Source organism: Thalia democratica, chromosome 5 (assembly GCF_965202585.1).
Source record: "Thalia democratica chromosome 5, ktThaDemo2.hap1.1, whole genome shotgun sequence".
Taxonomy (NCBI): Eukaryota; Metazoa; Chordata; class Thaliacea; order Salpida; family Salpidae; genus Thalia; species Thalia democratica.
The window spans coordinates 41,155,277-41,182,588 of NC_139169.1; the positions used below are offsets into that span (position 1 = coordinate 41,155,277).

General features: G+C 27.1%; 1 protein-coding gene across 1 annotated transcript; it reads right to left on the bottom strand.

Moving 5' to 3' along the window:
* Positions 1-17,180: 17,180 nt before the first annotated feature.
* Positions 17,181-22,730, bottom strand: LOC145835875 (cardiolipin synthase (CMP-forming)-like). The gene is made up of 2 exons (XM_082943623.1): positions 22,598-22,730; positions 17,181-18,143 (listed from the first exon to the last, which is right to left on the bottom strand). The coding sequence occupies exon 2, from the start codon at positions 18,114-18,116 to the stop codon at positions 17,361-17,363; it is 756 nt and encodes a 251-aa protein (XP_082799749.1). The 5' UTR covers positions 18,117-18,143; positions 22,598-22,730; the 3' UTR covers positions 17,181-17,360.
* Positions 22,731-27,312: the final 4,582 nt, after the last annotated feature.

Below are 27,312 nucleotides of genomic sequence, written 5' to 3' on the forward strand. Positions count from 1 at the left end.
GACAACGTAAAACAAAATCTATGATTTTTTGAGTTACTGAAGAAAATTGTTTTGATTTTATAAAAGGCCTTGTTTGGATCTTTAGGATTTAACTACGTTATCAAAAAAATTTTAAACATATGAATTAAAAAACTGCTTATGAAATATTTAGTTTGATAAGTAAAATTTTATTTTACTAGTTTGCTGTTTCTATAAATAGTATATTGAACGACAAAAAAACTCTCAGAAAGTTTAGTCCAAGAACCTGGTGTACAAAAAAAAATTTTGTTATTGAATCATTCATCATTTAGATACCATTTAACGTCTTGTCTAGGACAAGAAAAATTTGTAAATTATATATTATATGCAGAGTACTACCTGCAAACTATATTTAATGATATATTTAAGCAGTTCTAAAATAAAACAATTTCTGAAGAAAATCATTTATACAAATTTGTAAGACGTAATATTTTTTTTAATAATGTATAAGCCATGATTATAGAATATTGATTATGAAATTTAATTCTTGTTCATAAATTTTAATTTCATTATATTATTATTAAGTTATAAACAAAAAGTTAATAAGAACACATACTGTATAAGATTTTTGTGAAAATAAATCTTTTCAGCTATCGTAAAATACACAATAAATAATACTTTCATTACATAAAACCACAATTTTAGAAGCATTGTCGGTAAACAAAGTGTTTCCAGTAAACATAAGTGAGGGTTTAAAGCTTATTAAAACATTTCTTCAGGTAGATATACCTTAAACAAATTGCTTGCTTACACCAAAAACAAAAGCTTTGGGTCACTAACTAGATATTGTATTATTATTCTATTCTTACAAAGTCTACTAGGCAAACTAATAATCTAGTTTCTGATCATTTTTGATAAATGTTAGTTAATTCTGCTACTCAAACACTGAGTTTTTTATACCTTGTAAATATCACAACGCCACTGTTATAGTATATATCATATTTTTTTTTGATATTGGGTAAAAATTGTTTTTGATTTCAACAACGCTTTTAAGGTCTTTAAATCTTTGTTTTGTAAATTTTTCGTTTGTCTAAAATAAGAATTAAAAAGATCTTCTGTTTTTATATAATTAATTTACCCGAGGTAAATATGATTAAAGTTTTGTAGTTTGTAGTTTTTAGATCATCTTATTTTTTAAAATTATGACAGCATTATCAACAGTGATAAAAAAGAAAAACAGCGTAAAATTGAAAATAAATTTTAATGCCTTTAATATTTTAAAAATCGTATCGTTCATTATCATTTTACAAAGTCATGTTAACATTTTACAACAGAAAACTATTTATAAAAATAACTTAATACTTCATAATAAAAAAAATTTAGACAAAAGCGCTCTGAATAAATTGTTTTGTTATACACAAACATTGCTAAACATTTTACTTAATTGAAGCACCGAAAACTATGGGCATCTTGTTTTCATTAATTTAAAGTAGTTAGTAAATATCCAAGTCTATTAATTCATATAGATGGTAAATTGTGTAATTCTTAAAAAAATCTAGTTACTTTTCTATCCAAACAAAAGTCTGTATAGAGAAGTGCGTCTTTTTATGTACATAAAACGTAACTAGATGTAAATAATTTTCAATAAACTTTCTATTACTTTTTGCTAAGTTAATTAAAAATTTATTCATATATTACAATTGCCTGTTTTTAGATCGTTGTTAACAGTAAAAGAATGGATAGAATAGTTTCGGCAGCTAGAAGTAAAGTTTTCAAAATGCGAAACATCTCGCTCCTGAGCAAGCTGGAAGAAAGAAACAGAAGAGTGATGCTCGCTTACATGGACGTCTTCTACGCTTACTTGAAATTCATACTGTATGTTTTCAGGAGAAACTTCGCGAACAACGGCGACAGCCGAGCAGTCTTGCATTTAAGAAAACTTTGCGCTGTCGACAGAGAGTACAAAAACTTCCACGCCAACCACCCGTACGTGAAGCTGTTGACGACCAAGCTCACTCTCATCTGCAGGTTCACCGATCTGAGAGAGCCCAGCCGGCGAGTGCTCATGCGGCTGGGGGGAGAACAAGGTTCGTTTGTTCCCACTTCCGTGCTGTGGTCGATCTGGCATTACTCGTGGTTCGACTATGGAATTTGCAAGATAAAGTACAGCAATGATTGCCAATTTGCCCCCGATTGCCAGTTTGCACAGGTGGAAAAATTTATTGAAGAAAAACGCAAGCTGCTCTCCAAGGAGAGCTTCGACGAAGAAGGCCACAGGGAAATGCTCAAAGAAATAAGAGCTGTTGAAAAAACGATTGAAGAGAACATGCACCTGGTGCCTGCCTTCCAAGCACTTTTTACCGACGTGAAAACGCGCAAAGACGCGTACAGGAACGGCAGGTTCACGAGGAGGCAGGTTAGGAGTTTTACGAACTACCGGTTGGAAGAAGGAAGCGCTGAAGTTGAAGGCGGCTGCTGCTCGATATGCATAGAAGACTACGGGTCGGGCGAAAGGGTGAACAAGCTGGTTTGCGGCCACGTGTTCCATCGGGAGTGTTTGGGCGAGTGGCTGTTAGTTAACACCAGATGCCCCAATTGTAACTATGACTTGTGCTGATTTTGTTTCGGTTTTTTAGTGATGAATAAAGATGTTTATTTTGAGTTTTAAAAGTTTTTGAGAAACTACTTTTTTGACTCTCAAGAGTTTTAGCCTAAACTGACTACAATACAATTTTCATTTAACATTACTAAAAATGCTTATAAGATTTTTATACACTTTCTTTCTTAAAACCTTATAAGTGTTTATAAAAGTAAAGTACGGGTAGATAAGTTACAAGAATAGTTGAGATGAATTTACTAAAACTTATATTAGTCCATTTAATCTACAAAGTGTTCGTAAACCTACCTTTAGATATTTTTCAAATACATATATAGGAGGAACTACTTTTTTATTTAAAACTGTACTTAACTTAAACCATTGGCATGTCAATTGAAAGCAACAGTTAAATTACAAAATAAGTGTGCAAACTTTTATGTTATATTAAATTTAAAAATTGTCACTGTTAACATTGATCTTCGGTAGATTTTTTGAGAAAGAAACCTTTAAAACAGTTTCATACAAAAAAGCTCAAACTAAGTGTATTAAAAAGTTATCGATTGAATTTTTTTATTTTTAAGGTTTTTTTCGTCAATTGCTACGTATTCAAATATTTTTCCAACAAAAAATTAATAAAATAAATTGTTAGAGGACAAAAAATATTAAGTTTCATTACTACTTTCAACTATAAATCCTTGATTAATTATAACACATATGTCCTGTTAAGTACTTAATAAGATCTTATAAAATTAAAATTTTAAACCAGTTTCGAACTTATTTTACATAACATATACTTATTTGGATATATATGCATCAGAAAAAATGACGTGAAACTTTTATAAACATACTAAGTTTTGATATACTCAAAAGTTTTTGTCTAGCTTATTTGTACGATAATAGTATAAACAAAAATTTGTTTAACTTTTATACATTGTTTAGTTTAAGTTTAAGAGATCACGACAAAAAACACATAGGAATACTTATATACTTAAATATACTATAATTTTTTATTTAACCTAACAACTTCTAAATAAAGTAATGAGACTATTTAGCCACCATCAATAATTTACATAATTTAAATTGAATAACTGAAAGCTGTTTAGCTAGAAAGTTAAACTATCTAAAATTAGTCCCGGACAAGACGTTAAAAGGTATCCGTGGTGTGCGACTCGATAACCGAAAGGCTGTGTGTGCACCAGTCATAGGACCAAATATATTTAGCGTCTTTTTTGTCGTTCAATAAACTATAATAATAACAAGAGAGAGCAATAATAATTTGAATTAAAAATAAACCACATATTTTTGATATATAATAAGATTAATATCAAACAATTGCATGTTTGATTTTAGGATTTAGATACAAATAAGTTATATTTAACGACTTAGACATTTTAAACTAAACGCTATAAGTTTGATCTAAATACTGTCCTTAAGTTGAAACTCATGACAAAGTTGTGGAGTATCTTATAGATAATTTTATTTTTATATATACTTTTTTGTGTTTTTTTCTAAAGCATTTGGTAGATTTAAGATAGACTTTATGAGTCAGTATTCTCAATTTGTGCATGAATATGTTTACTATATGTACTAATTTAGACATACACAGATCAAAAATAGTATTTTGTAAAAGTTTTACTACTGTTATTATTTTTACTTTAAGTTTACATATTACTAACATGGTTGACGTGTTTTTTAAAAAAGTCTAGTTATAAATATAGAAAAGTAAAAAGATTACAACTGATTAATATTAGAAAAACAAAACTATATGTACTTACTGGTACCGATAAAAAATTGACTTGATGTATAGAAAAACGTTTCAGTTATTAAACTATACACTAACAACTTACTTACTTTAACTATTTTAAGCTACAAAAGAAATTTTCAAAACTTTTAACTTATGATTTAAAATAACAAAAAGGTGTAAGTTAGATAACTTACATAAAAAAAATCTAAACTCGAAAAAAATACATAAATGGAAAAATATTTAATTTGAAAATCAGGTGATATTTTAAAGATAGTTTTTTATCCTAGAAAATAAACTTAGGTATTTTATAATTATATTGAATGGTAAAAATAGATAAAATAGTAAAATTTAAAATCTATTCAAATCTAATTTAAAATCTACGAAATATTACTCTTTTTTTTTAAGCTAATAAAGTTTTTAAGTTTGTATATATATATACGTATACCTTTAGACCAGAGTATCCACCGAGAAAGGATATCGTTTATCAGGACAATTTTGACTATCAAGGGGGCAAAAAAAGTAAAAGTGTAATTAAATAGTAAGAAGTGGTTTTTTTAGATACCTGTCAATAGGCGAAAATGAGTTTGGAAAATTTTGCTTTAGTTACTAGGTACTTTTTTTTTTTTTTTGAAATATCTGTTTAATCTAATGATTACAAACAATTTTGAAGATAATAATTTTACAACTGAGAAGAAAACATTTTAAAATCGATTAGATAGCTATAATCATCCATTTTTTCCTTGAACTTTATACTGTATTGTTTAAGCTGTTTTCGAACTGAAATAAAAACTGACTTTTGTATTTTAAACTTTATAGAACTAGAAAAGATAAAGGCTTGATCATACCAATTCGATCATCAGACTACAAACCTTCGATAGACTGAGATCCGGGATTTGTTCTAGGTTGCGGCTGACTGACAAGTTTCAATACAAACGAAACCGAAGGTCTCAGTCTACTGAAGGCTTGTGATCAACTGATCGAATTGGTATGATCAAACCTTTATGTTATCTTGAGTCTAATTTTTAGTCTCACGGCATACAAAAGTCCAGGCTTAGACTTTGTAGACTTTTAATGAATTTTTCTTTCAACTAGAAAAGATTATTTATGTATATTGGTTTTATTTTTAGAACTAAGAAAAAAGTCTTAACTTCAATACGTCTAATATATTATAAATAATTGTTCTAAGGCTTTTTTCTGGTAAAAAATCTATTATGTTGACTAGTTTTGGTGTACACTTACCACTCGTTTAGCCATTGTTTATATTTTAAAACTTATAACATGCTTAAAGTATAAAATCCATTGGGAAATCATCCTTTTTACTACATATATTTTTATAAGTTTTACTATTAATAATGCAACATACAGTATATAGCATAACTTGTGTAAAAGTAATGAACAGGATAAGCGAGTCATTTTACGTTTTTATTCTAATTAATAATTTAATTATACTCTAATGGAGCTGAAGAATTTCATGACACCCTAGCAAGTGCAGTTTACTTTATGTTAAAAAGTTATATAGTTACTGTCTGCATAACACTTGCATATATTTAAAATGAAGATATCGTACCGTTTAACAATCAACTTTTGGCGTTTTTGTTGACCCTCGGCGACATTGCAGTTGGTGTTTTTTAGCTCGGGTCCTGAAAAGGGAAGATTATGTGATAGGTATCATTCTTTTTTAACATGACCAAACACTTGTAAAATTAATCTTGCAGTTACATTGGTAAGTGTAGAGAAATAGTTCTGTTATAAACTACTGTTTAAGCTTGTTTGTTGTTTATGAATTTTATTGTTTTTTAATAAGTTAATTGAATTAATTCTTAGAGTTAATGACTTTAATCCAAAAGATAATAAAAAATGATTTTTACACTTATTAAATTGAAATTATAACAAAAACAGTACAATAAGAAAAATACTGTTCAACTGGCAACCAATTTTTTTTATGCACGAGTTTTCAATCAAAAGTACGAACTATTTTATTTGTTAACAAACTAATGAAGGTCTAACCCCATAAAAAAGCATGCAACTTTAGTCTTTTATTAAACTTAAAAATGCAAATAAAGTTTTCACTGTTATAATTTTTTAGGTTAACGACAAAAACTAAAGGTTTAAAAATAGGCAGTCCTGACGTAGGACCATATAGTTCGGTCAAAGGACCGCGTAGGGCTCTCAGCAGGAATGCATAGTGGACGGAGAAGACGCATTGAGAGAGGGTGAAGTTTTGGCATCAAAATGCAGCAACGGGTAATCCCCAGTTTGTGGCGCCATTACGTGTACGAAAGTTGGTTGGTAGCGAAGTTCGATCGATGAAGGTGGACTTGTATTCTAATTACTTTTTAACTTTAATTTTTATATTCCACAGTTACAATTACCACGGTTTTTTATTGGTACCTGACAAGACTTATTAAGAATAAAAAAATTTGTATGGTTTTCAAAACACTATTGATCTACTTAACTTCTTTATAAACTATTCGTTTATTGTTTTAATTAAAGCTTACTTAGAAGTAAGTTCGAAGTAAGACATAAAACAAAGTTAACGCACGGAGAAATACAACATGTGACAGCGTCATAACAAGTGCGAAACAACATAACAACTTTGAATATAGCAACTTTAATTTTTTAGCATATAATACAAGTATTAAAACAAAAAAAAAATTAACATTCTAAGTAAGAAGTTTAAAATAGTATAACGATATAAATATAAATGAAAACAAAAGTATATATTTTTAAAGAGTTTTTTAAATGTTGTATTAATTAATTTAAACATACATGAATTATTATGTTAAGACTAAGTACTGGTACTATTCTGATCTATATAAGAACAAGTATTAAATATTAATAGAATCATGTTTTTTTTTTCATATAGTTAAACAAAATACTTTATCGTTGAAAAAATAAAATAGTTTTAAACAAACTCGAAAAATAAAAAAGTTGCACAACTAACCAATTTAAAATGTATAGAACTTTAAACACTTTTGTAAATAATGAAAAACTAAACTTTAAAAAGAACAAGAACTTAGAAAACTGTTTTTTTTACTTGTTTTATATTCTATAGAAGGATAAAAAGTAATTCGCACGTCAAGCAAAATATTTAAAAACTTTAAAGCAGCTTATGAAAATAAAATGAGGTATTTTATAACAAATATTATTCACGCGTTTTTTTCACTTTATATTCAGTAGAAAGTAAAGATTATTATGTGATCATTTCAATACAAATTTGTTCATAAACATTTTATATTTCTACATTAAAAAGTTCAGGCCACGAAAGATTTCTTCTGGTAATTCTGGTCTGCTAACTAAAAGTGTTGCCTAGTGCTCACCCCTGTATCAGAAAAAAATTGTTTAATACTTTATGTCTTAAAAGTTTAAATTTTTTTTTTGATAGTTGGTTTCACGAGCTTTTAAACAGATAAGTTATTACTTTAAGCTCTTACCTTTAACATTTTAAAATAACAGTATGCAAAATTGTATTAAGTAGCTTTTAAAAAGCTTACATTATTCCTTACTTAATACTTTCTCAATTATGTCACAAATTTGCTCCACATTCATTCTAAGCTGTTCTCGATCATAGTACACGAACGGCATTCTAATAAAGTTAAGTTTTTTGCCTTCTAAGGAATAACTGCCAAAAAATATTACAATTAAATTTCTTGGTAGAATAAAAGTCTAAAATGACATTGTTTAAAAAACTAAATTTGCATCATTATACATTTGTTTTTTATATATAGCAACAAAACATAAAATTTAATATTGTTAGAACTAACAACAAAAAATCATCTAGAAACTTTTAGTTACTTTTGTCCCAAGAAAAAGTCAACATCTCCAATTTTCTTAGCTTGCTCCAACACATGTTCGCACCGCAAACCTTCAAGAAATTCGATCTACAAAACGCAACCTCTTTGCGGAACTTCAAAGCGGAAGCCGAACTTGAAAAGTCTCCTCTTCAATATCGACGCACAAATGTCTCTCCGAGACTTGAAACGATTCGATTAAAAAAAAAGTTATTGAGACAGTATAACTGAATTCTCTCAATTAAGACAAGCAGTTCTAACAGAGTGGATATAAAAGCATTTTTGTGTTAGTTAACGATACCAAAAATCTTTGAACTCACAGAATGTTCGTCTTTCAAGTAATCAACAAGCTCTCCCGTATCGCCGCTTCGTATCATCATCAACATGTAATAGCTCATGTACCGAGATATGCCGGCGTTTGCTCTGAACAAAAACGATCGACTTGCAGCATCTCGATTTATCCAATCAGGACTCTTCATCCATCCCACGTGCACAGTGCAGGTGAGTATTTTACTGAACGACCCTGAGCTTATGACGTTACCTGAAATTCAAATACCTAATTGTAAAAGCTTGTTGTATCCTGTGAAAAAACACCAATTTGTTTATAATTCTTATTTAAATCGGTTTTCATTGAAAAAACTTTTAATCCATCTGATTACGACTATAACAACCTTTGTAGTCGGCATCACTTTTGCTGTCATAGTAACGAAGTCGTTAGGGCGGAACGTCAAAGTTTTTCCCGTCTGATTTCTTGTAGTAGAGCAAGTTGTGGACATCGTCGGTTATAACCAGAATATTGTGCTTTCGCGCCAGCTCAACAACTTTTTTGCATTTTTCTGCAGTGAAATTATTTTGGATTTTTGATGTATCAAACAAACAACAACAGTTATTTTGCGTTCAAAACTTGGTGTAGGAAAAAATATATATATAAATAAACGTTTGTATTTGCATCAACTCTACAACATATAACGTTTTTAATTATTTATTTACAATTATTACTACTTAGTAGCTTGTTTGTAATATACCTACTGTTTATATTTAGAAATTATTTTATACTTTTCAACCGAAGTTTTTTTAAGTTCAAAAGTGTAAAAAAAGTTATGGGTTAGAAAGAAAACTTTTATTTAAAAGTTTGTGGAAAAACAAAGTTTCCAGCTGAGTAACAAATTCCAGTAGGATTGTGATTTACCGACATAATAAATAGGGCTGCTTTGAATGGATGTTCTCTCGAAGTTTCTGTTTCAGAAAAACGACTTAATTTATTTTCTAAAACTTCTAAGTTAATTCCGTCTCTTTCTAAAGGTATGCCTTCACTTTTTTATTTTACTGTCTAAATAAGTTATAGAAGCACTAATTTTATACAAACATAAAAGTTTTGTTAGTACGCAAAAAAGTTTAAAACATTGTTTTCTTTCATATAACTTCACTAATATTAAACAAACTGTCTCAATCAATGTAACAAGCAAGTTATGTACTAATTTTGTTAAAGATTTTTATTTTATAAAACTGCTACTAACTTGAGGAAAGTCGTTTAAAAACTTGCAAGCAAAATCGTATGTTAGATCTTCAACAAAAACAATGTAGGATTCGTTGAAGAAGTGTGTGATGATGAGTTGGAGTGTCGAGAACACTCCCTCGGTAATACAAAGCTCATCCCTGTTGATTAATTTTATAATGGATGTTTTTTTGTTTTTTCTATTGTGTTATACCTTTAAATTTCACAAAAAAAAAATTGTAATTTTTGTCTATTTACTTTGAGTCTTTGAGTTTTTAAATATATTTCGGTACTTTTATGTCAGGTATCAGTTGAAAAAATTAAACAAAACTATATTACACTTCTTAACTCTTATTTTTCAAAAAAAAAAAGCTTATACTAATAAAAATTTTTTATTAGTTCATTATGTATTTTTTGGAAGAAATTAACTTATTGATAGGTTATAAAACAAATAAGTTTTATCTTAAGTATGCTGAGCTAAACTTTTCCAAGCAGGTTAAAGTAAGAAGCGACTCTAGTAAACATTGTTTTTTCATTAGCTTTCAAAACTTTATAATTCAATTACCTACCTAAAATACTTAACAGGTTTATAAGTGAAAAAGAATGCATATAAACAAAATTGTAGTATGTTTTTAGTAAAAAAGTATTTAAATTATTTGATTTCATCGCTTATGATGATATAAAAAGGTGGAACTCAGAAGCCTTTTCTAACAGTGCTGGACAAGTCACTGGACAGCCTTCTCACGTTTCTGAAGAAACCAAATGTAAACAGCGCCATCTAGCTTGTCAAAGTATCCTCCTTGTATTCTTTTTGACGGTTTAGAGGCTCCAGCTAGTACCAACTTCTCCTTTTCGGCTTTCAACTTTTTTAACTTTCCTCGCTTCTCAAAATATCGTTCAAGGTCGGCTTGTTTATGCTATACTGGCTCATTATAGAAGATTTAAGCACATAGATTTTTGCCATTTCGCAGACTTTTAGCTTGTTTTCAATTATTAGCGTTTTCTTTTATTTTGCTGTCTTATCCAGTTTTTAAACCAGGTGTGTTTACTGAATCAATAGTATGTAACTTACCAAAAAACTCAGAATACCTTGCAAATCAACAATAAAAAATATTTTTTACTTAATGAAAGCGAAAACTATGAACATTAAAATCTTACTACCAAAACAATGTTTCACTCGTTTTAAATTTTTAACCTGATCTTCAGTTTGTATAATATGTTAATAAATAAAAACTACTGAATATAATGTTATACATATTGTTCTCCTTACTTAAAACTTAAGAATTTTTAATATAATCTTGAAAGATAAAAGTACACAAAAACATAGATTTTAGCTGATTTAAATAAATCTACTTCTCGACCAAAACCAGCCGAATTAGTAAGGACCGGAAAAGTGAGGAACCACTAACTATAAAATAAATTACAAAAAGCTTATACTTGCTACTACCATAAAATATTCTTTTAATTTTTGAAAAAATAAATAATATACTAAAAAAAACTTGATGACTTTTTTAAGTATTGTTTAAATAGTTTGTACTTAGAGTAAAGTTATTATTTTTTCACAAGAAAAACCAATTCTTGAAAAAAATAACTATGTAAGTTAAACTATTGTCTTTTACTAAATTTAATATTAAAAGAACCGAAATAAATTTGTAAAATCTCAGACAGTTTTCAAGCTGATGAAATTTTTAAACATTAAGAGCTAGGATGTTTAGTGTAAAAAGCAGTGTTTACTTATTTGTTGTATTCAAACAACTTGCAATTTTTTTTTTCAACTTAGAATTTTGCAAGTACAAAATGCCTAAAAACAGTTTATGTTCCGAGTAATTATTCTAATCTACCAAACAAAATTTACAACTAAACAGTGTCACTGTATCGTCAACTAATTTAGGGGTAGGTAATCTGCGACCCGTGGGCCAAATGTGACCCGAAAAAGGTAAGTGTGCGGCCCACGAACATGTTTTGATTATAACTGGGATGAAGCTCACGAAAGGTAAAACTGCGGCCCGCGAGGATAAAATTTCAATCCGCTTGATTTTTAAAGTGTACACCAGGGTTTCCCAAACTCATTTTATAAATCGCCCCCTTTTCAGAAATTCGAAAAATAATCGCCCCCCACGATTTTACAAAGTAGTTTTTCTCTTGAGTAGAAACTTTTGAGCCGAAAAAGTTGTGTTCGAAATGTAATTTAGTCTGGTTCTGGTACTTCTTATGCACGCACTTTTGGGCTGTGTTCAAAGTAATTTACAGGGCTTGAGAAAATAAGTTACATTTGTTTTCTTATAAACCCAGTTAAGTGTATTAAAATACTTAATTACTAAAAAGCCTTGTGTAATCTGTAATTAATCTTGTTTAGATATGAACTGTTTTGAAACTAATGAAACTTTTAGGGTAGTGGTGGACAACTTTTGTAGTCAGCAATTCATATATACTAAAAAAATCTTTTCTAGTTTCAACTCGTTTAAAAAATGTAATTGCGGGCTGCATAATTTGAAAAATAACATATATAAAAAATAAAAAACTCGAGCAAAATTGTAATAAAATGATTTAGTATTATTCTGATCTAGGAAATACTATTGTGAACTGAAAACCAAATTGAAAAAGTATTTCAAAATATTAAGTATCAAAAAACTAAATTTTGATTCTTTTGCACAATTAGTTTCCAAGTTACTTAGCATGTCGATATTTGACTGGATCTTAACCGTACGTTACCCATCTGAAATCTTAATTTAAACCTGACATTATAACAATCTCTCATATAACGAATTTCGGACATTTAGAAGTTAATACTAAGTAACTTGTTTAAGCCGGACAAATTACTAAAATGATTTTATAAATAGGTATATTCTAAAATAACTATACCAGAGATTAGGAAACTATAAAAAATGAACAGTTTATATTACACATAATAAAATAAATAATAAAACATAATTTATGATCTAGTTTGAGAAAGTTTGACCGACTGGTTGATTATCTCACATGAAAAGTGGTTTCATCAACAGCTTCAGTTAATGAAGTAAAGTTATTAATTTTAATGCTAAGATATATTATAAGCAAGTTACTTGTAAAGTAAAAAACTTAATTTTAAACTTTTTAAACTACATGTTTTGTAATAGAATACCATTAAAAAGTATTTGACTTGGAATAACCTTTAGGAAACTAAACCTTAATTTTAACATTTTTTTTTTATATATATTCAAAAAAAAAATCAAAAGTTTTACAGTTAATTCTGTGAACAGAAAGCAATCGATTAAAACATTCTTTTAATTAGCTTAAAGTCTTGTTTTGTAACTGCAGCAGTCTTTTTAATGGCTTATTTAATACTGTTTTAATTTTTTTTTTTAGTCATTAGCCTATGATAATTTACCAGAAGAAAATAGTGAAAAACTAAAAGCTAGTGTTGAACTATCAAAATAAACAACACATTCTAATTGCTAATATATTAAAAATTAAGATAAAACAAAAAACATTTGTATTAATAATTTAAAATTCCTTAATGTATGGGTTTTTTAACGATAATAAATCAAGTTAGAAAATAAAATTGAGTTTAAGAATCTTTTAAATGAAAAATTTGAAGTAATTTCAAATAGAGACCTCAAATTTATACTCTTTTAAAACCAAAAAAAAAACTTAAAATAAAAACTTTAATGGTCATTAAGATTTATTTATTCATACAGATTAAACAAGTAATAACAAAAAAAATTCAAACAAACACTTTAATCACTATGCTATAAAAACTTTTAATGTAATGTAAAATGATAAATATAAACAACAAAATTAACCAGGTCAAAATAAAACTAATATCAAATTTAAAACATAAATGATTTAATAAATACAGTAGAATTCCGTTTCAGTTGGCACTTTGAACGAAATCAAAATGTGCAAACTCAAAAATTATTACCTTTTATTTTACAAAATGATAAATTTAAATATATTATATGCAATAACGTTATGCATAAACATAAAATCAACTAAAACATAAAACAAACATTCATTAAAAAATAGATCTATATAAGATATTAAATATTATGTATTTTTTGTTTTATTAATACTTAGTTAGTAATAGACTTTATTTAAGTTAAATTTTAGAAAATATAAATTTGCACTTTTTTTTTGGGTAAAAAGTGCGAACTCAAGAGGAAGTCTACCGTAATTAATATTTATTAGGCATTATGCAAATCTGTTGTAGAATAAATAACTTAATAAAATTTTATTATAAAAAGACTCCTTTAATTCAATACAAACCAGATTAAATAAAAAGTATTTTGAAAGATTAAATAAAACAAAAAAAATTTCATAAAATAATGTCTGCTACTGAAGTCTAATATAATGTGAAGGATGAGGTTCATGACTGCTTGCAAGTTTTTCTTATCTGATTCTTAATCAGTAATAAAAAGCCTCCTTTACAAATATCTAGATTAGATCTTTTGCTCAAGATGTTGATAACTGATCTGAAAGCTTTCTCAACAACATAGCTAGAAGGAAAAACTATAAACAACAATCTATATTCCTCTCAAATGATTGGATACTTTTGCCTTAGTTTTTGTTGAGTCCAAAAGCTTTTATTTCGTTCTTTGGAAAAATTCACTTTTAGGTCAGTCACTTTTCAAAATACAATTGGAAATATCATGAGGTAATATAACTATCACCTCATGATATTTCCAATTAATTTTCGAAAAGTCACTAAGTTACAATAAGAAATAAAGTTATACAGGGTTGCCAATTTACCTAGAAACTTAATAATATATAACATAGATTTTTATGAACGATTTATGATCCCAAATAACATATATGTCAGGTTATAAAATGGTGAGAGGGATTCCGATCGTCTATGATCTATGTAACTGTTAAATAAGAAAATATATGAATGAAAATATGTAGTTTACTTGAAAGTAGGAGTCATAAGCACTTGATTTTTGTCTCTATATTTTACATAAATAAAATAAAGTTTTTTTGTTTAAGTTTTACCTCAGGGTCAAATATTTAATAGCAAGCTAAAATTAGTATAATAGCAATTTAAAAATTTTATGACAGCCCAAAATCGCCCCCTTACTAGTTATCGCCCACCCTTTCGCCCCCTTACTAATTATCGCCCCCAGGGGGCGATATCGCCCACTTTGGGAAACCCTGGTGTACACCATATATTTTGTTTTGCGCTTGGAATAAAGTTTAAAATAAAATCAGATGTAATTGGCGGGAGATTTTAAACTTACATAAAATATTCATGATTCTGTTATGAAAAGTAAAAAAGGTCAAGTTGTAACTAAAGTAATAACTGCATTCCAAAAAGATTTCCAATTTGTCGTACGACAACCAAATGCCTGCCGAACCTTGATGTAGGGAAATAACTGCTTTAAATTTTTTTTAAGGAAATTATTTAGCATCATTGGCAACAGAATTTTTGTTTATCTGAAAAATTAAATAGAGTTTTTTTATGGTTAGGTTTAAGTGAGTTTGTACAAACTTTAATTACGTTATTTTAACACCTCTGTCCTGGACAAGACGTTAAAAGGTACCCATAGTGTGCGACTCGATAAATAGGTTTGTTCGTGCACCAGGTTTTAGGACTAAACATTTTGAGCGTTTTTATTGTGTCGCTTGACAAACAATCGTACTAAAGTTTGTAGCAGCCTATGCTTTAATTTCACAAATTTAATTTTGTTAAAGTAACATGTCTTTTTTATAGTTTTCAATTTACCACAGCTTTAAAGTTCTTTTTTTTTTGTTCTTAATAACATATTTTAATTGAAAAAGTATACATGTGCTTGTACGCGAATGCTATAGTATCATTTTTCTAAGCTGAAACACCTGCAAATGGTTTTCAAGGTATTTTTTATTTATTTTAACATTTAAAAAGTTCTAATAAGTATTGTTCTAATAATTATTTTTGTCAAGTATTTTTTAGGGCTATTTTAATAATATTGGATAAAAGGCGTACTAGTTTCTTTTGTCCTTTTTTAAAGCTCATTTGACTGAAAACAAAACGTTTGGAATATCTTTATGCTATTGTATTTACTTTTACTGACTATTCATGTACTTTTTACAATTACTTACTTTTCTTTAAACACAGTACTAAAAGTTATCAGACCAGTAAAGGGGTAGGAAAATTGCAGCCCAAATACTTTTCAGACAAAATCATACTTCTTTAAAACATTAAAATACAAAGTTTCTCATAAGTATTAAACTCAGGGTAAAACTGTTTACTTGACAGTTCAAAACTGACATTTCATATTTTTTGTAAAAGCTGTTAAGGGCATAGGGGGTTAAAGAAAAAATAACTTTTTTTTTCATTTTATATTCTAATTAAGAAATACAACATTTAAGAAGTAAGGAAAGTTTTTTAATTACTAAAACTAAAAGGTTTTTGACTTATACGTGCACATAATAGTATCAAAAATAATTTTACAAACAGTAGATGAGTTATAGTAACATGGATGTAAACGAAAACAAAAAACCAATTACAAAGTAAGATGGTAAAAATTAAATAATTAAAAATTTAAAACACAATAAACTTTCTGGAAATTTAAAAGTCTGTTATATTTTACATCTTAATTAAATAATAAAAACATAAATTAAATAAAAACATTGTACTATTTCATTAAACATTAACCATTTTAAATAAAAAAGTTTTTTTTATTTAACAAAAAATCTACAAATTAATTAGTATTCGTTATATTGCCTAAAGTACTTTCAAATTCTTCTTCAGTGGGCAATTAGAACTGAATTAGTTCAAAATTTTCTTGCATACAAAAAGTTAAAAAAAGGATATTATGACGTAACTATAAATCAAGTTTTAAAGTAAACTTTGTTTTAAAATGCCCGTCTTTGAAAAGATTTCAAATAGTAAATCTTATTAGTATCTCTAGTTTAAACTCGCAAAAACTAAATGAAAAAAAAAAATCAAATAAAATCAAATCAAAAACAAAGGACTAAATGAAATTAAATTGTTAAACTTTGATGAGTTTGATTTAATGTTTTATAATACTTTAAAATGTAAAAATAAAATAAAAATAAAATAAAAATAGTAATAAAAATAGTAATCGAGCTTATTGTTGGTTAAAGTTAAAAAATCAAAAACAAATAGAACAAATAATCATAATAAATTCTCTGTATTTGAAAAACTTTTCAAAGACAGGCATTTTAAAACAAAGTTTACTTTAAAACTTGATTTATAGTTACGTCATAATATCCTTTTTTCTAACTTTTTATATGCAAGAAAATTTTGAACTAATTCAGTTCTAATTGCCTACTGAAGAAGAATTTGAAAGTACTTTAGGCAATATAACGAATACTAATTAATTTGTAGATTTTTTTGTTAAATAAAAAAACTTTTTTACTTAAAACGATTTTGATAAAGACAAAAAATCACGAAGAACAACACACAACCAAGGGAAGATTTGAGATACTCAAAACTATAATATTCTTACTGTAATTAAATAATAATATAATGCAAACCAATAAAAAATAGTTATACATAATATAAATGTGATATTAATTTAACTATTTTATAAACTCAACTAAATAAGTTTAGAAAACAACTAAACAAATTTGATTTAAAGAATAAACCAATTAAAACATTTCCTAACACAAATGTTGACTTGTCTACAAGTCTCGTTTTCAGTGATTAAAAATAATTTTTTGCAATAATACTTACTATGGTTAATAATTTTTAGGTCTATTGTTTTGAATTTAACAAAAAAACTTTGTAAAAATTATGTTAAATAAAAAAAATCAATCCATTTAAAATAGTCTGTCTATTTATTTACTAAAATTAATCTATTTTCTAGGCGGAACAACTTTAAAAGGTTTTTTGATGCAATACTGAACCATTGAAGCTGCGGTGGTTGTTGCAGTGACGGCCCACAACAAATGCAATAAACTGTCATCCACATCGAAAACATTGAAGCACATCGAAGTCCACAGGAGACACATCTGCAGCATGGTGTTTGTTTTGCTCAGCATGGAGGCTTGCACTTCAACGTTCACTATGCTCGGGTTGAAGAACCTTTTGAGTGTCACGGGCGGTGGACAGGTCTTGTACCTCACCACCAACCCGGCAATGATCAAGGAGAGGTCTTTGAATATAAACAAACCGGTCAGCCACAGCGGAATGACTTGTATGTAAGTGAGGCACAAGCAAGTCGCTCCCACCAGAAGCTTGTCCCCGAGCGGGTCTATCACCGCGCCCAGCTTGGACTGCTGCGAAGGCCATCTTCTTGCAATGGCGCCATCTAGCAGATCGGATATGCTGGCGGCTGCGAACCAGCAGAGGGCCGGAGTGAACTGGGAGGAAAGGATCAGGTGGCAGATGTAAGGAGTTGAAGCAATTCTGAATGTTGAAAGCAAGTTTGGAACTGTCAGCAACTTTCCACTGTCTTCTGGTTGTGTTGAGCTGAATCGTTTTTGATGAGCGCATTTCGGTTTGTTGTCTGTGGGAAGGATGTTTTTCGAGCGACAGCAGAACGCTGTTTGTTTTTGCAAGCTGCTGAGGTATCCGCGTGATAAGATTGTTCTTAACAGTTTTAAATTCATTTTAATATTTTTTTAACCGGTTGTGGTCTGCAAATAGGAATAAAAAAAAATTCTGAATTTTTTTTTTTTTGATACTCAAAAAATTTTAAATTTATCTAGCTTTTTATTAAAAAAGATACTATTGTTGTTTATGTATGTTTTACTACTTTTTAATCAAGTGTTTTCTGGGAATATGAAAAAAAAAAGTTTTATTAATTTTAATTAGAAAAATATTTTGGGTACTAAAATATTTTAAATTTATCTAGTATTCATAAACAAAGTTATATAAATAATTAAATTTGTTAAATAAAAAAAGTAAAACTTGATAAAACGTATTCTTTACAATGGTCTGAATGATATGATTAAAAATTTCAAAGCATTGGAAAAGCTATACTACAGCCAGAAAAATTTTACATGATATTTATAAATTATATTACAACATTTAGAAAAAATTCAAAGCCAGACAGTTATCATTAAAAATACATACTTGAGCTTTTTATAAATTAAAAAACCAAGGACTTAATTACTTTTTTTTTCAGAGTGTTTACTTAGAAATAAAAGTTTTTTTATTTAATAAGATTTTTTGTTACTTAGTATTTCAACTTTTAGTGCAAACAGTTTAAAAATATAAAGAGTTGTCAGTAATACTTTATTGATAAAACATTTGGACAGTTTTCAAAAATTATTCATTTATTGTAAATCTGTTTACAAATTCTGAACAAACAAAATCTAATGTAAGTTAAATGGGAGCGGGTGGACAATTTTGCACAAGTTTCACTTTAGCACAAGGGGACACTTTTGCACGAGAGTAAAAAAATAAAAATAAACAAGAAAAAAATTATAAAAAGATAGATAAAAAAAAAAAAGTAACCACCAAGGGTAAGGGTTAGTGGTAACAGTGATAATAAAACATGAAAAAATTACATAATAAAATAAAAACTAGACGGAAAAATAAAAATTAACTAATAAAAAACCAAAATGAATAAAAAATACTGACCGAGGGTAAGGGTTAGGGGTAACTGTGATAGAAAAAAACATATATACCTAATAAGAATTATAAAAAAAAACAGGAAAAATAAATAAAATTTACTGACCAAAGGTAAGGGATTGGGGTAGTAGTGAAAGTAAAAAAAAGTAATTAAAGTAAATAAAAAACAAAATTATTTTTTTCAACTTGTGCAAAAGTGTCTTCGTGCAAAAGTGTCCCCTTGTGCAAAATTGAAACCCACCCAAGTTAAATATATGCTTAAGCATGAGATTTTACATATTAAAGGCACGCAGTGATAATGTCATACAGGGTGCAGACCTACATAAACTACCTTAAATCAAAGTAGTTTACACTTCATACTTGAATGTACCATTTAACTTTTATTTTCAGTTTTCTGCATGTTTTAATACAATAATGATTTAAGTAGTAAAATTGCTTTGCTACCCGTATGTCATTATCATATGATGTATTGCCACGGCTACATACAATTATAAAGATGTAAAAACTCTTTAAATTATATAAATTAAAAACTCGTAATTTAAAGTAAGCTTAACTTTCTAGAAGAGAATAAATTAAAAAAGCAAAATTTTTAAGCTTGTATTTTTTAAACTATCAATAGTTAAAAATATTTATGTCCACTAGACAATTTTTTCAGGGTGGCCATAGTTTTTGGAAAATTAAAATTATGTTTTTCAAATTCATTGTAGACAAATTCAAGTTAGTTTTTAAAGATTTGAAAAAATTTAAAATATTTATTAGATATAGGCGGTCAAAATCGGAGACTACAAAAGATTCCTGATAGGAAGCGGAAACTAAAAAGACAAAAATGACTATTTCACTAAAAATCTTTTTCCTCTTAAGTTTTTCGAGATAATTACCCTAAACTTTTGAAAAATATTCTTTGCAACAATTATAAATTCTGCCAAAAAAAAATTAAAATAAAACTTTTATGACTAAAAAACAAAAAAAAAAGTTTTTTGCTTATTTATTATTATTAGTTTTTTTAAAACTTAGCTCTGACAGAATTTTCTAAATATTGCAAGGAACATTTCCTGAAAGTTTGAGATAATTATCTCAAAAAACGAAGGAGGAGATAGATTTTTAGTGAATTAATATTTTTTGCATTTTTAGTCTGTGCCTTCTATAAGAAACCTATTGCAGTCTCTGACTTTTACCGGCTTTATCTATATAATTTTTTAAATTTTTAAATCTTTAAAAAGTAACTTGTAGCTTAGTTAAAACTCAAAATAAGATCAAATTGTAAAAAAAAGTGATTACCCCCCTGTGCCCTTAACCATAACTAAATAAAAACATTAAATCTAATTAAATGATACTTATTATAGCTACTTGAAATAAACTAGGCACAACTTACTTATAACTAATGACTTATAACTTATACTAAAAATTTATTATATTTGTTATAAATACATTGGGCATAAAACATTGCATCAGACATTTTTATTTGACTGTGTTCTTATTCTATTCTTGCTCTTAATTTTCTCTATCCCTTAGTTTTCTCTTCATCTAAACTCTATTAAGTTGCATCAATTACAAATAAGTTTTTGTTGACTGACTTTAAATGACATTCAAAATAATGCCAGTATTTATTTCGGCCATCATCAACAAGTTGAGATGTTTCATGCCATTGAATATAAACAATGAACTTCACCGCACGATCTACAACAACAGCATCCGAGACAATCCTACGACCGGTCTGTTGTTGTAGATTGTGCGGTGAAGTTCATTGTTTATATTCAAAATAATGGAAATCCAGGTAAAAAAGTAGTTCCATTATTCAAAGTAACTTATTAACTAATAGTTTAGCAATTACTAATTTAAAAATTTTATACTCTTCTTTTAAGTCTTGAAATGATAAAATTTAAAATTTTTATTATGAATTGTTAAAAAATAAATTTAAAAACAGTCCAGGTTTTTTCACAGTTTTCTACAAAATTCCAGGTTTTTCAATTACTTTTTTTTTTAATTTCTAAAATTCAAGGTTTTAAGGGCATAAAGAAGGGTTGAACAGTTTTAATACAAAAATTAACTTTAGACCTTATATGAAGGCTCTAATGATATACTATAAGATACGTTAAACAGAATGAAAAAATATTTATAAACTTTTGAGATATTGTCAACTGTGTGAAATTTTTCTGATACAAACGTATTGGAAAAAAAAATTCATTGACAATTTTCTCATAATTTAAAAAATCCACTTTAAACCTATTGTCTTCTTTATTTTTTGGTCAATTAACTTCAAATTTTTAGGTAATGTTCCTTGCATGAACAGAAAAAATTCCATTGTACAAATTTAAAAAATTTAATAAGAATTTAATAACAAAAAATTAAAAAAAAAAATTTAATTTGTATATTTCTTTAATAAAATAAATATTTTTACTCAAAAAAAAATTCTACTTGAGAAATGTTTATTATTTAGTTAACATTAATCTGAAAAAAAGTTTCAGAAAGACTGCTTAAAAACTGTAAGAGAAGATAGATTTTTAATAAAACAGTCTTTTTGTGCCTTTTCACTTTGGTTTTTCCATAAGGAACCTATTGAGCTTTCTGATTTTGTACCCTTATATCTCAAAAAATAATTTAAATTTTACAAAATGGTAAAAAGCAACTGTTAGTTAAGTAAAACATCTTTAAAATAGGACAAATATATAAAAAGAGCTGAGTAGCAGAAAAATTATCTAAGTTTATGAGATGGGTTATAAATAATTATTTCTAAATCCTTAATTTTCTTTAATCAAATCAGGACTGGAATTCAATAGCCTTGGATGCAATTTATGTTTAAATAAAAGAGTAAAAACTAAGTTATAAAAAAAATTATTTTACTGTTTGGAGCTCTTTTTGTATTTCATTACTCATTTTAATAAATAAGTATGTCAGTAAACATACTTAATTTAAATATAACTTTTTTTTTATTAATAGTTGATTTAACATTAAAAAAATTCATTATATTAGCAAAAGAAAAGACTTTTAATATCAACAAACACATTAAAAACCATTTTACTTAAATCTGGCAAATGAAGGCTAAATCTTCTTACTTCAGTTATTTAAAAATAGGTTTTGTAATAAATTGAGTTATTATAACAAGGTCCAATAGCAAGTAGATACTAGTGCTTATTTTTAAAATTATTATCATTTTTTTTTTGGTTTAAAACAGCATTTTTTATTAACTAATATCAGTTTTTTTAAAAAACTGCCCTTAGATTTAAAATAATATCAAAACTTTCCAAATTTTTTTAATCAAACTAGCTTGAGTTTTACTGAATTGTCCTTAAAAAAAATCATTGGAATTCATTCAAGATGACAATTTAAAAATTAGAGCAAAATTCCCAGACTTAACCTGAGTGTGGCAACCCTGCATATAGTACTCCGGACCAAATTAAATATTACTGTGTTAAGCAATCAACTTCCTTAGACCTCAAATTTACTTCATCATTAAAACAGTTAGTTTTGTTACTTGGTTTTTAAAATAAATACTTTTTATACAATTTAAACTTACTATTTTCTACACCATTAACATACCAAAACAAGTGACCACAATATCTTATGACAGCATCTTCTGCAGTAGCTAAACAAATATTACATTCAAATTGAGTATTGATAGGTTCTGAATTGTCTTGCTGTTGATTCTGTTCTGCTGTTTCAGCCAAAGTTAAGTTTCTAGACTTCTTTATTTATTTACTAACTCTATTGTAACCTACAGATATAATAAAAATTTAGAATGAAAAACTGTTTGTTATATAATCATAATTTAGTAGTAAAAGTGAATTTATAATTAAGACTTTTAAAATACACACAGTTACAAAAAAATACAAATAATTTCATTAAACTTTGATATTTCCTTTTAATAAAGAACCAATATAATGAATTCTAACATATATCAAACAACAGTTTTGGATATTAAAAAACAACATTCCATTAAAACATTATTCAAAATTAGCCTAAGTTAATATTCTAAGACAAATATTACTTTTGTTAATCTATTTGTTTTAAAAACATATATATAACAGAAGTTTCTTAATCACTATAAATTATTCAAATTGTTAACATGTAAGCACATAAGTTTAAGTTAAAACTTTAGTTGCTCCTTAAATTTTAATTTATAACAAATATTAGCCTTCTGTTTTACGCCTGTGACGAGCCTCTAATTCAGCTAATACCTTATTTTCATATTCAGAGTCATTAGTTTTTGAAAATGTTACTGATGGTTCCACTTCAGATTTTTTACTGAAGAAAAACTTTTTTGATACAAATATAGATGTTGCCACTAAAGCCATTGCAATAGGCAGAACCATCAGCATACGTGGATATTTGGCTTTAGTTTCCACAGTACTTTTAGGCTTCTTCGGAAGATGAGACATGTCTACTGCAAACAATCTGCCATGAGTAGAAAACTGAGTCTTTGAAATTGTATCAAGTTGAAGTTTACTTGTTCTACTGACAAATGCAGTCTTTGAAAACTGGTTAAACTTAACTAAATTCATAAAATTCATCAATTTTCTGTAAGAAAAATATTTGATATAATAAACTTTTTCAAAATTTACTTATTTTAATAAATGTTAATTAAATATTGCAGTTACTGAAATTTAAATATTTGAATACTAGAATATCAGTTTTATATAGTTTATATAACTAGTAATACCAATTACAATTAAGTATGTAATCAGGTTTATTTAAAGCCATAGTAAAAAGTTAACAACTTTTTAAAATTTTATACATAAAAAACTAGGCTCCTAGTTTTTTGTACTGTTTTTAAACGTTCAAAGCAACTTTTAGGATACAAACTATCAAAATAAGAGGAAAGCCTACAATTATAGGCATACATTTATAGATGTTTCATATACTTTTGATGTTTTACAACATCATAATCAACCTAAAATATGCCAATTTTATCTTTACAATGGTACTTTTTGCAAATTTAAATCAAATTCAGCACTACAGTTATAGTAAACTAATTCAACAATTTTTAATTTAATTATGCAGCTTAATCATTATGTCATAGTTAAAAAAATTGTTCAAAAATAGTTTAAAAAATAACTTGGCTCTTTATTTACATTTATTAATATCAGCTATGTTCTTCAGATATTAGTTTAATTAAGTGTTTTAATCATTTGGTTAAATGCTTAAATTTCAAATACCATTTAGATGTAAACTCATTGCAGAGAATTATTATATTTTAATTTTCTTATGTTTTAGGGTTCACTCTTAAATTTTACTAACTAATAAATTAAACAAACTGTCCTGAGTGACCTTAAAATGTCTTGAGTTATCCTGAGTTGTTAAGTTATTAAAAAAAGTTTTCCAATTAAAAAAAAAATTATATCTTTAAAAAGTTGGTAATAAAATAACAAAGTATTGCAACTTAATCTCATTCAAAATATATAAATAAAACTGTCATGAGATTTTAAAAAGTCTTTAACTTACTCTGAGTTTTTTATTAAAAAAGAAAACTTTCCTGGGTCAGCCTGAGTTTTGAAAAAAAGTTCAAAGTATTTTAAGCTATTTGGAGATTTTCAAAAATATGAAAATATCTCGAGTTATACTGAGTCTTCTGTGTGTGTGGCAACCTTGATGTTTATAAATTATTTCAAACATTTCTTAAACTTTAAGTAAATGTTTGCAGAATCATGATAACTTTTTAGTGAATTTTAAAAAGGAGACCTTTTAAGTGTGATAAAAAATCAAATTCCAAAATTAAAGTATTTAAATTAATACTTAGTGAGATTCTGTTTTAGTATAACAAAAAAATTATAAACTATAATTTACATTGATAAAAATAAAATAGTCTAAGTATAAAAAAAAAATCTGAAGGCTACACCTATGGTCACTGGATTAGTGTGGAGAAAGAATTTTTGGTAATTTAGTTTCAAACATTTATTTTGTTAACTATTTTAAGCTGTTTTAATTAAACAGAGGCAACCCTAGTACTTTAAGTAATGCTACTGTTTTTAAATATGCAGGAATGTCTTACAGAATGTCAATATTATGTTTTAGAACAAAAATAAATCTTAGAATCATTTTAGACCCAAAAACTTAAGAAATTCTAACAAATTATGTTTAGAGAAATTTATATAATTATTACACTCAAAAAAAACTTAAAGACTAAAAACAGAAGATATGATAACGAAAAATACAATATTTAATTATTAATTGCTTTAAATTTCTTCATTGTATAAAAACTAAGGTTTTGATTTGATAACAATGACTGATAAAGCAGTTTTTAGAGTATGCACCTCTTGAACTCAATATATAACCACATATATGAGTACAAATATTTCTCTTTAAACAGTAACATTTTTTCTAAAAACTTATGTTCAACGTTCAATCTGTTTAGTATTTAGACGGGACAAGCTTAGTTTTAGAGAATACTTTTTTAGAATATTTTTTTTAAATAACATACTATTTGCCTTGTTTTTAAACCAAAATTTTATTTTTTTTCAAAATACCGTTTTATTGCTTTGCAAAAGTATTAAGTTTTACGGCTGTTAGATTTGTAAAACATTATCTATTTTAAATCTGCCTTATAAACAAAGTTACAGTGTGCAAAAAAAGTCAATAGAGTAAAAAAATGAATGAAATAAGTTATTCTAAAAACTTAATACTTAAATGACGTTTTTTTTTTGCCTTAAACAAAACTTTCTACTTAAATAGTTTCATAAATCCAAAAAAAAAAAGAATTAGCAACTATAAAAAAGTATTGATGTTAAGCCTAGTAACCACAAATTAATGGAATATCTTTTACAGAAAAGCGTTCTCAGAGAACGTTAGTAAAATAAAATTTCTATAAACCTAATTTTATAGTTTGACAAACTCCAGAAATTTATCTGGTGTCCTTAATAAACACACTAAGCTTAAAATATGTAGTAAGAAATTTACCTTATTATACTGTTAATAACACTGTTATATTTAGTGTGTGTCTGTGAAATTTTTAAAGCGTTTTAGTCTTTTTTAAAGTTCATAAATTTATCGATTTAAGTTTTTACTATTAAACAATAGTTTTTTTTCGAAATATATTTCCATTAATTCACGTTGCAGCATTTAGTGTAGTATTCGCCAAGTATTCGCCAAGTATTCGAAGTTATTTTAAAAAGATAATTTATCATATAAAAGTTAAGGACATACCAAAAAAAAGACCTTCTTGTTCTTGAAGGTCTGAAGCTTCAGAAAACAGTTTTTGGTTCTAAGTATATGAGTTTTAACTTACTTTAAATTACGTCACAATAGTAGTATTTTTTTTTTTAGATTTGATACCCTAAATAACTTTGTTTCGGAGAATCCTCCTATAAAAAGTCAAAGTTAATCTTTAAAATAGGTATTGGCGTCTTCCATAAATAAGGTCTGTAGTTTTGCAATTCAGTCATTGATTTTTTTTTTAACGTTTTTTTTCAAAAATGACGTCATAAAAAAATTGCTTGATTAGAAAGTTTCGTAGAAAACTCATATAAAGAGACAAAAATGGTCTTTAAAAATGGTATGGGCGTCTTTCCTAAGGTCTGTAGTTTTGCAATTCAGTCTTTAATTTTTAATTTTTGACGTATTTTTTTCAAAAATGACGTCACAAAAAAAAATTATTTTTTGTCGTTAAAAAAAATGGTTTCGGAGAGTTCCCCAAAAAAAGTTTAAAATGGTCTTTAAAAGATGTATTATCGTCTTCCTTAAAGTCTGTAGTTTTGCAATTCAGTCTTTGATTTTTAATTTTTGACGTATTTTGTTCGAAAATGACGTCACAAAAAGTCATTTTTCGTCATAAAAAATAGTTTCGGAGAATTTTCATATAAAGAGTCAAAGTTGGTCTTTAAAAGAGCTATTGCCGTCTTCCCTAAGGTCTGTAGTTTTGCAATTCAGTCTTTGATTTTCATATTTTGACGTATTTTTTTCAGAAATGACGTCACAAAAAAAAGTCATTTTTCGCCCTAAAAAACTCTTATAAATAGGCAATATTGTTAATTTAAATGAGTATGACATTTTATAAATTTATAAACAGGTAAAATGTTATGACAAAGAATGTTCTTCTATTGATACTTTGAATGAGCAAGTAAGTGTACATTTTGTAGTTTGTTTTATTTTTTATTTTCAATTATTATATATTTATAAACAGGTGAAATGTTACAACAAAGATTGTTTTTCTAGTGCAGGGGTCGGCAAACTGCGGCCCGCGAAGGGTAAATCTGCGGCCCGCGAGCACGTTATTTTTTTGAATGGAATGCGGCCCGC

Coding starts and splice junctions, on each gene's coding strand:
- LOC145835875 (XM_082943623.1), bottom strand. CDS start 18,116: ATGAATTTAAAACTGTTAAGAACAATCTTATCACGCGGATACCTCAGC.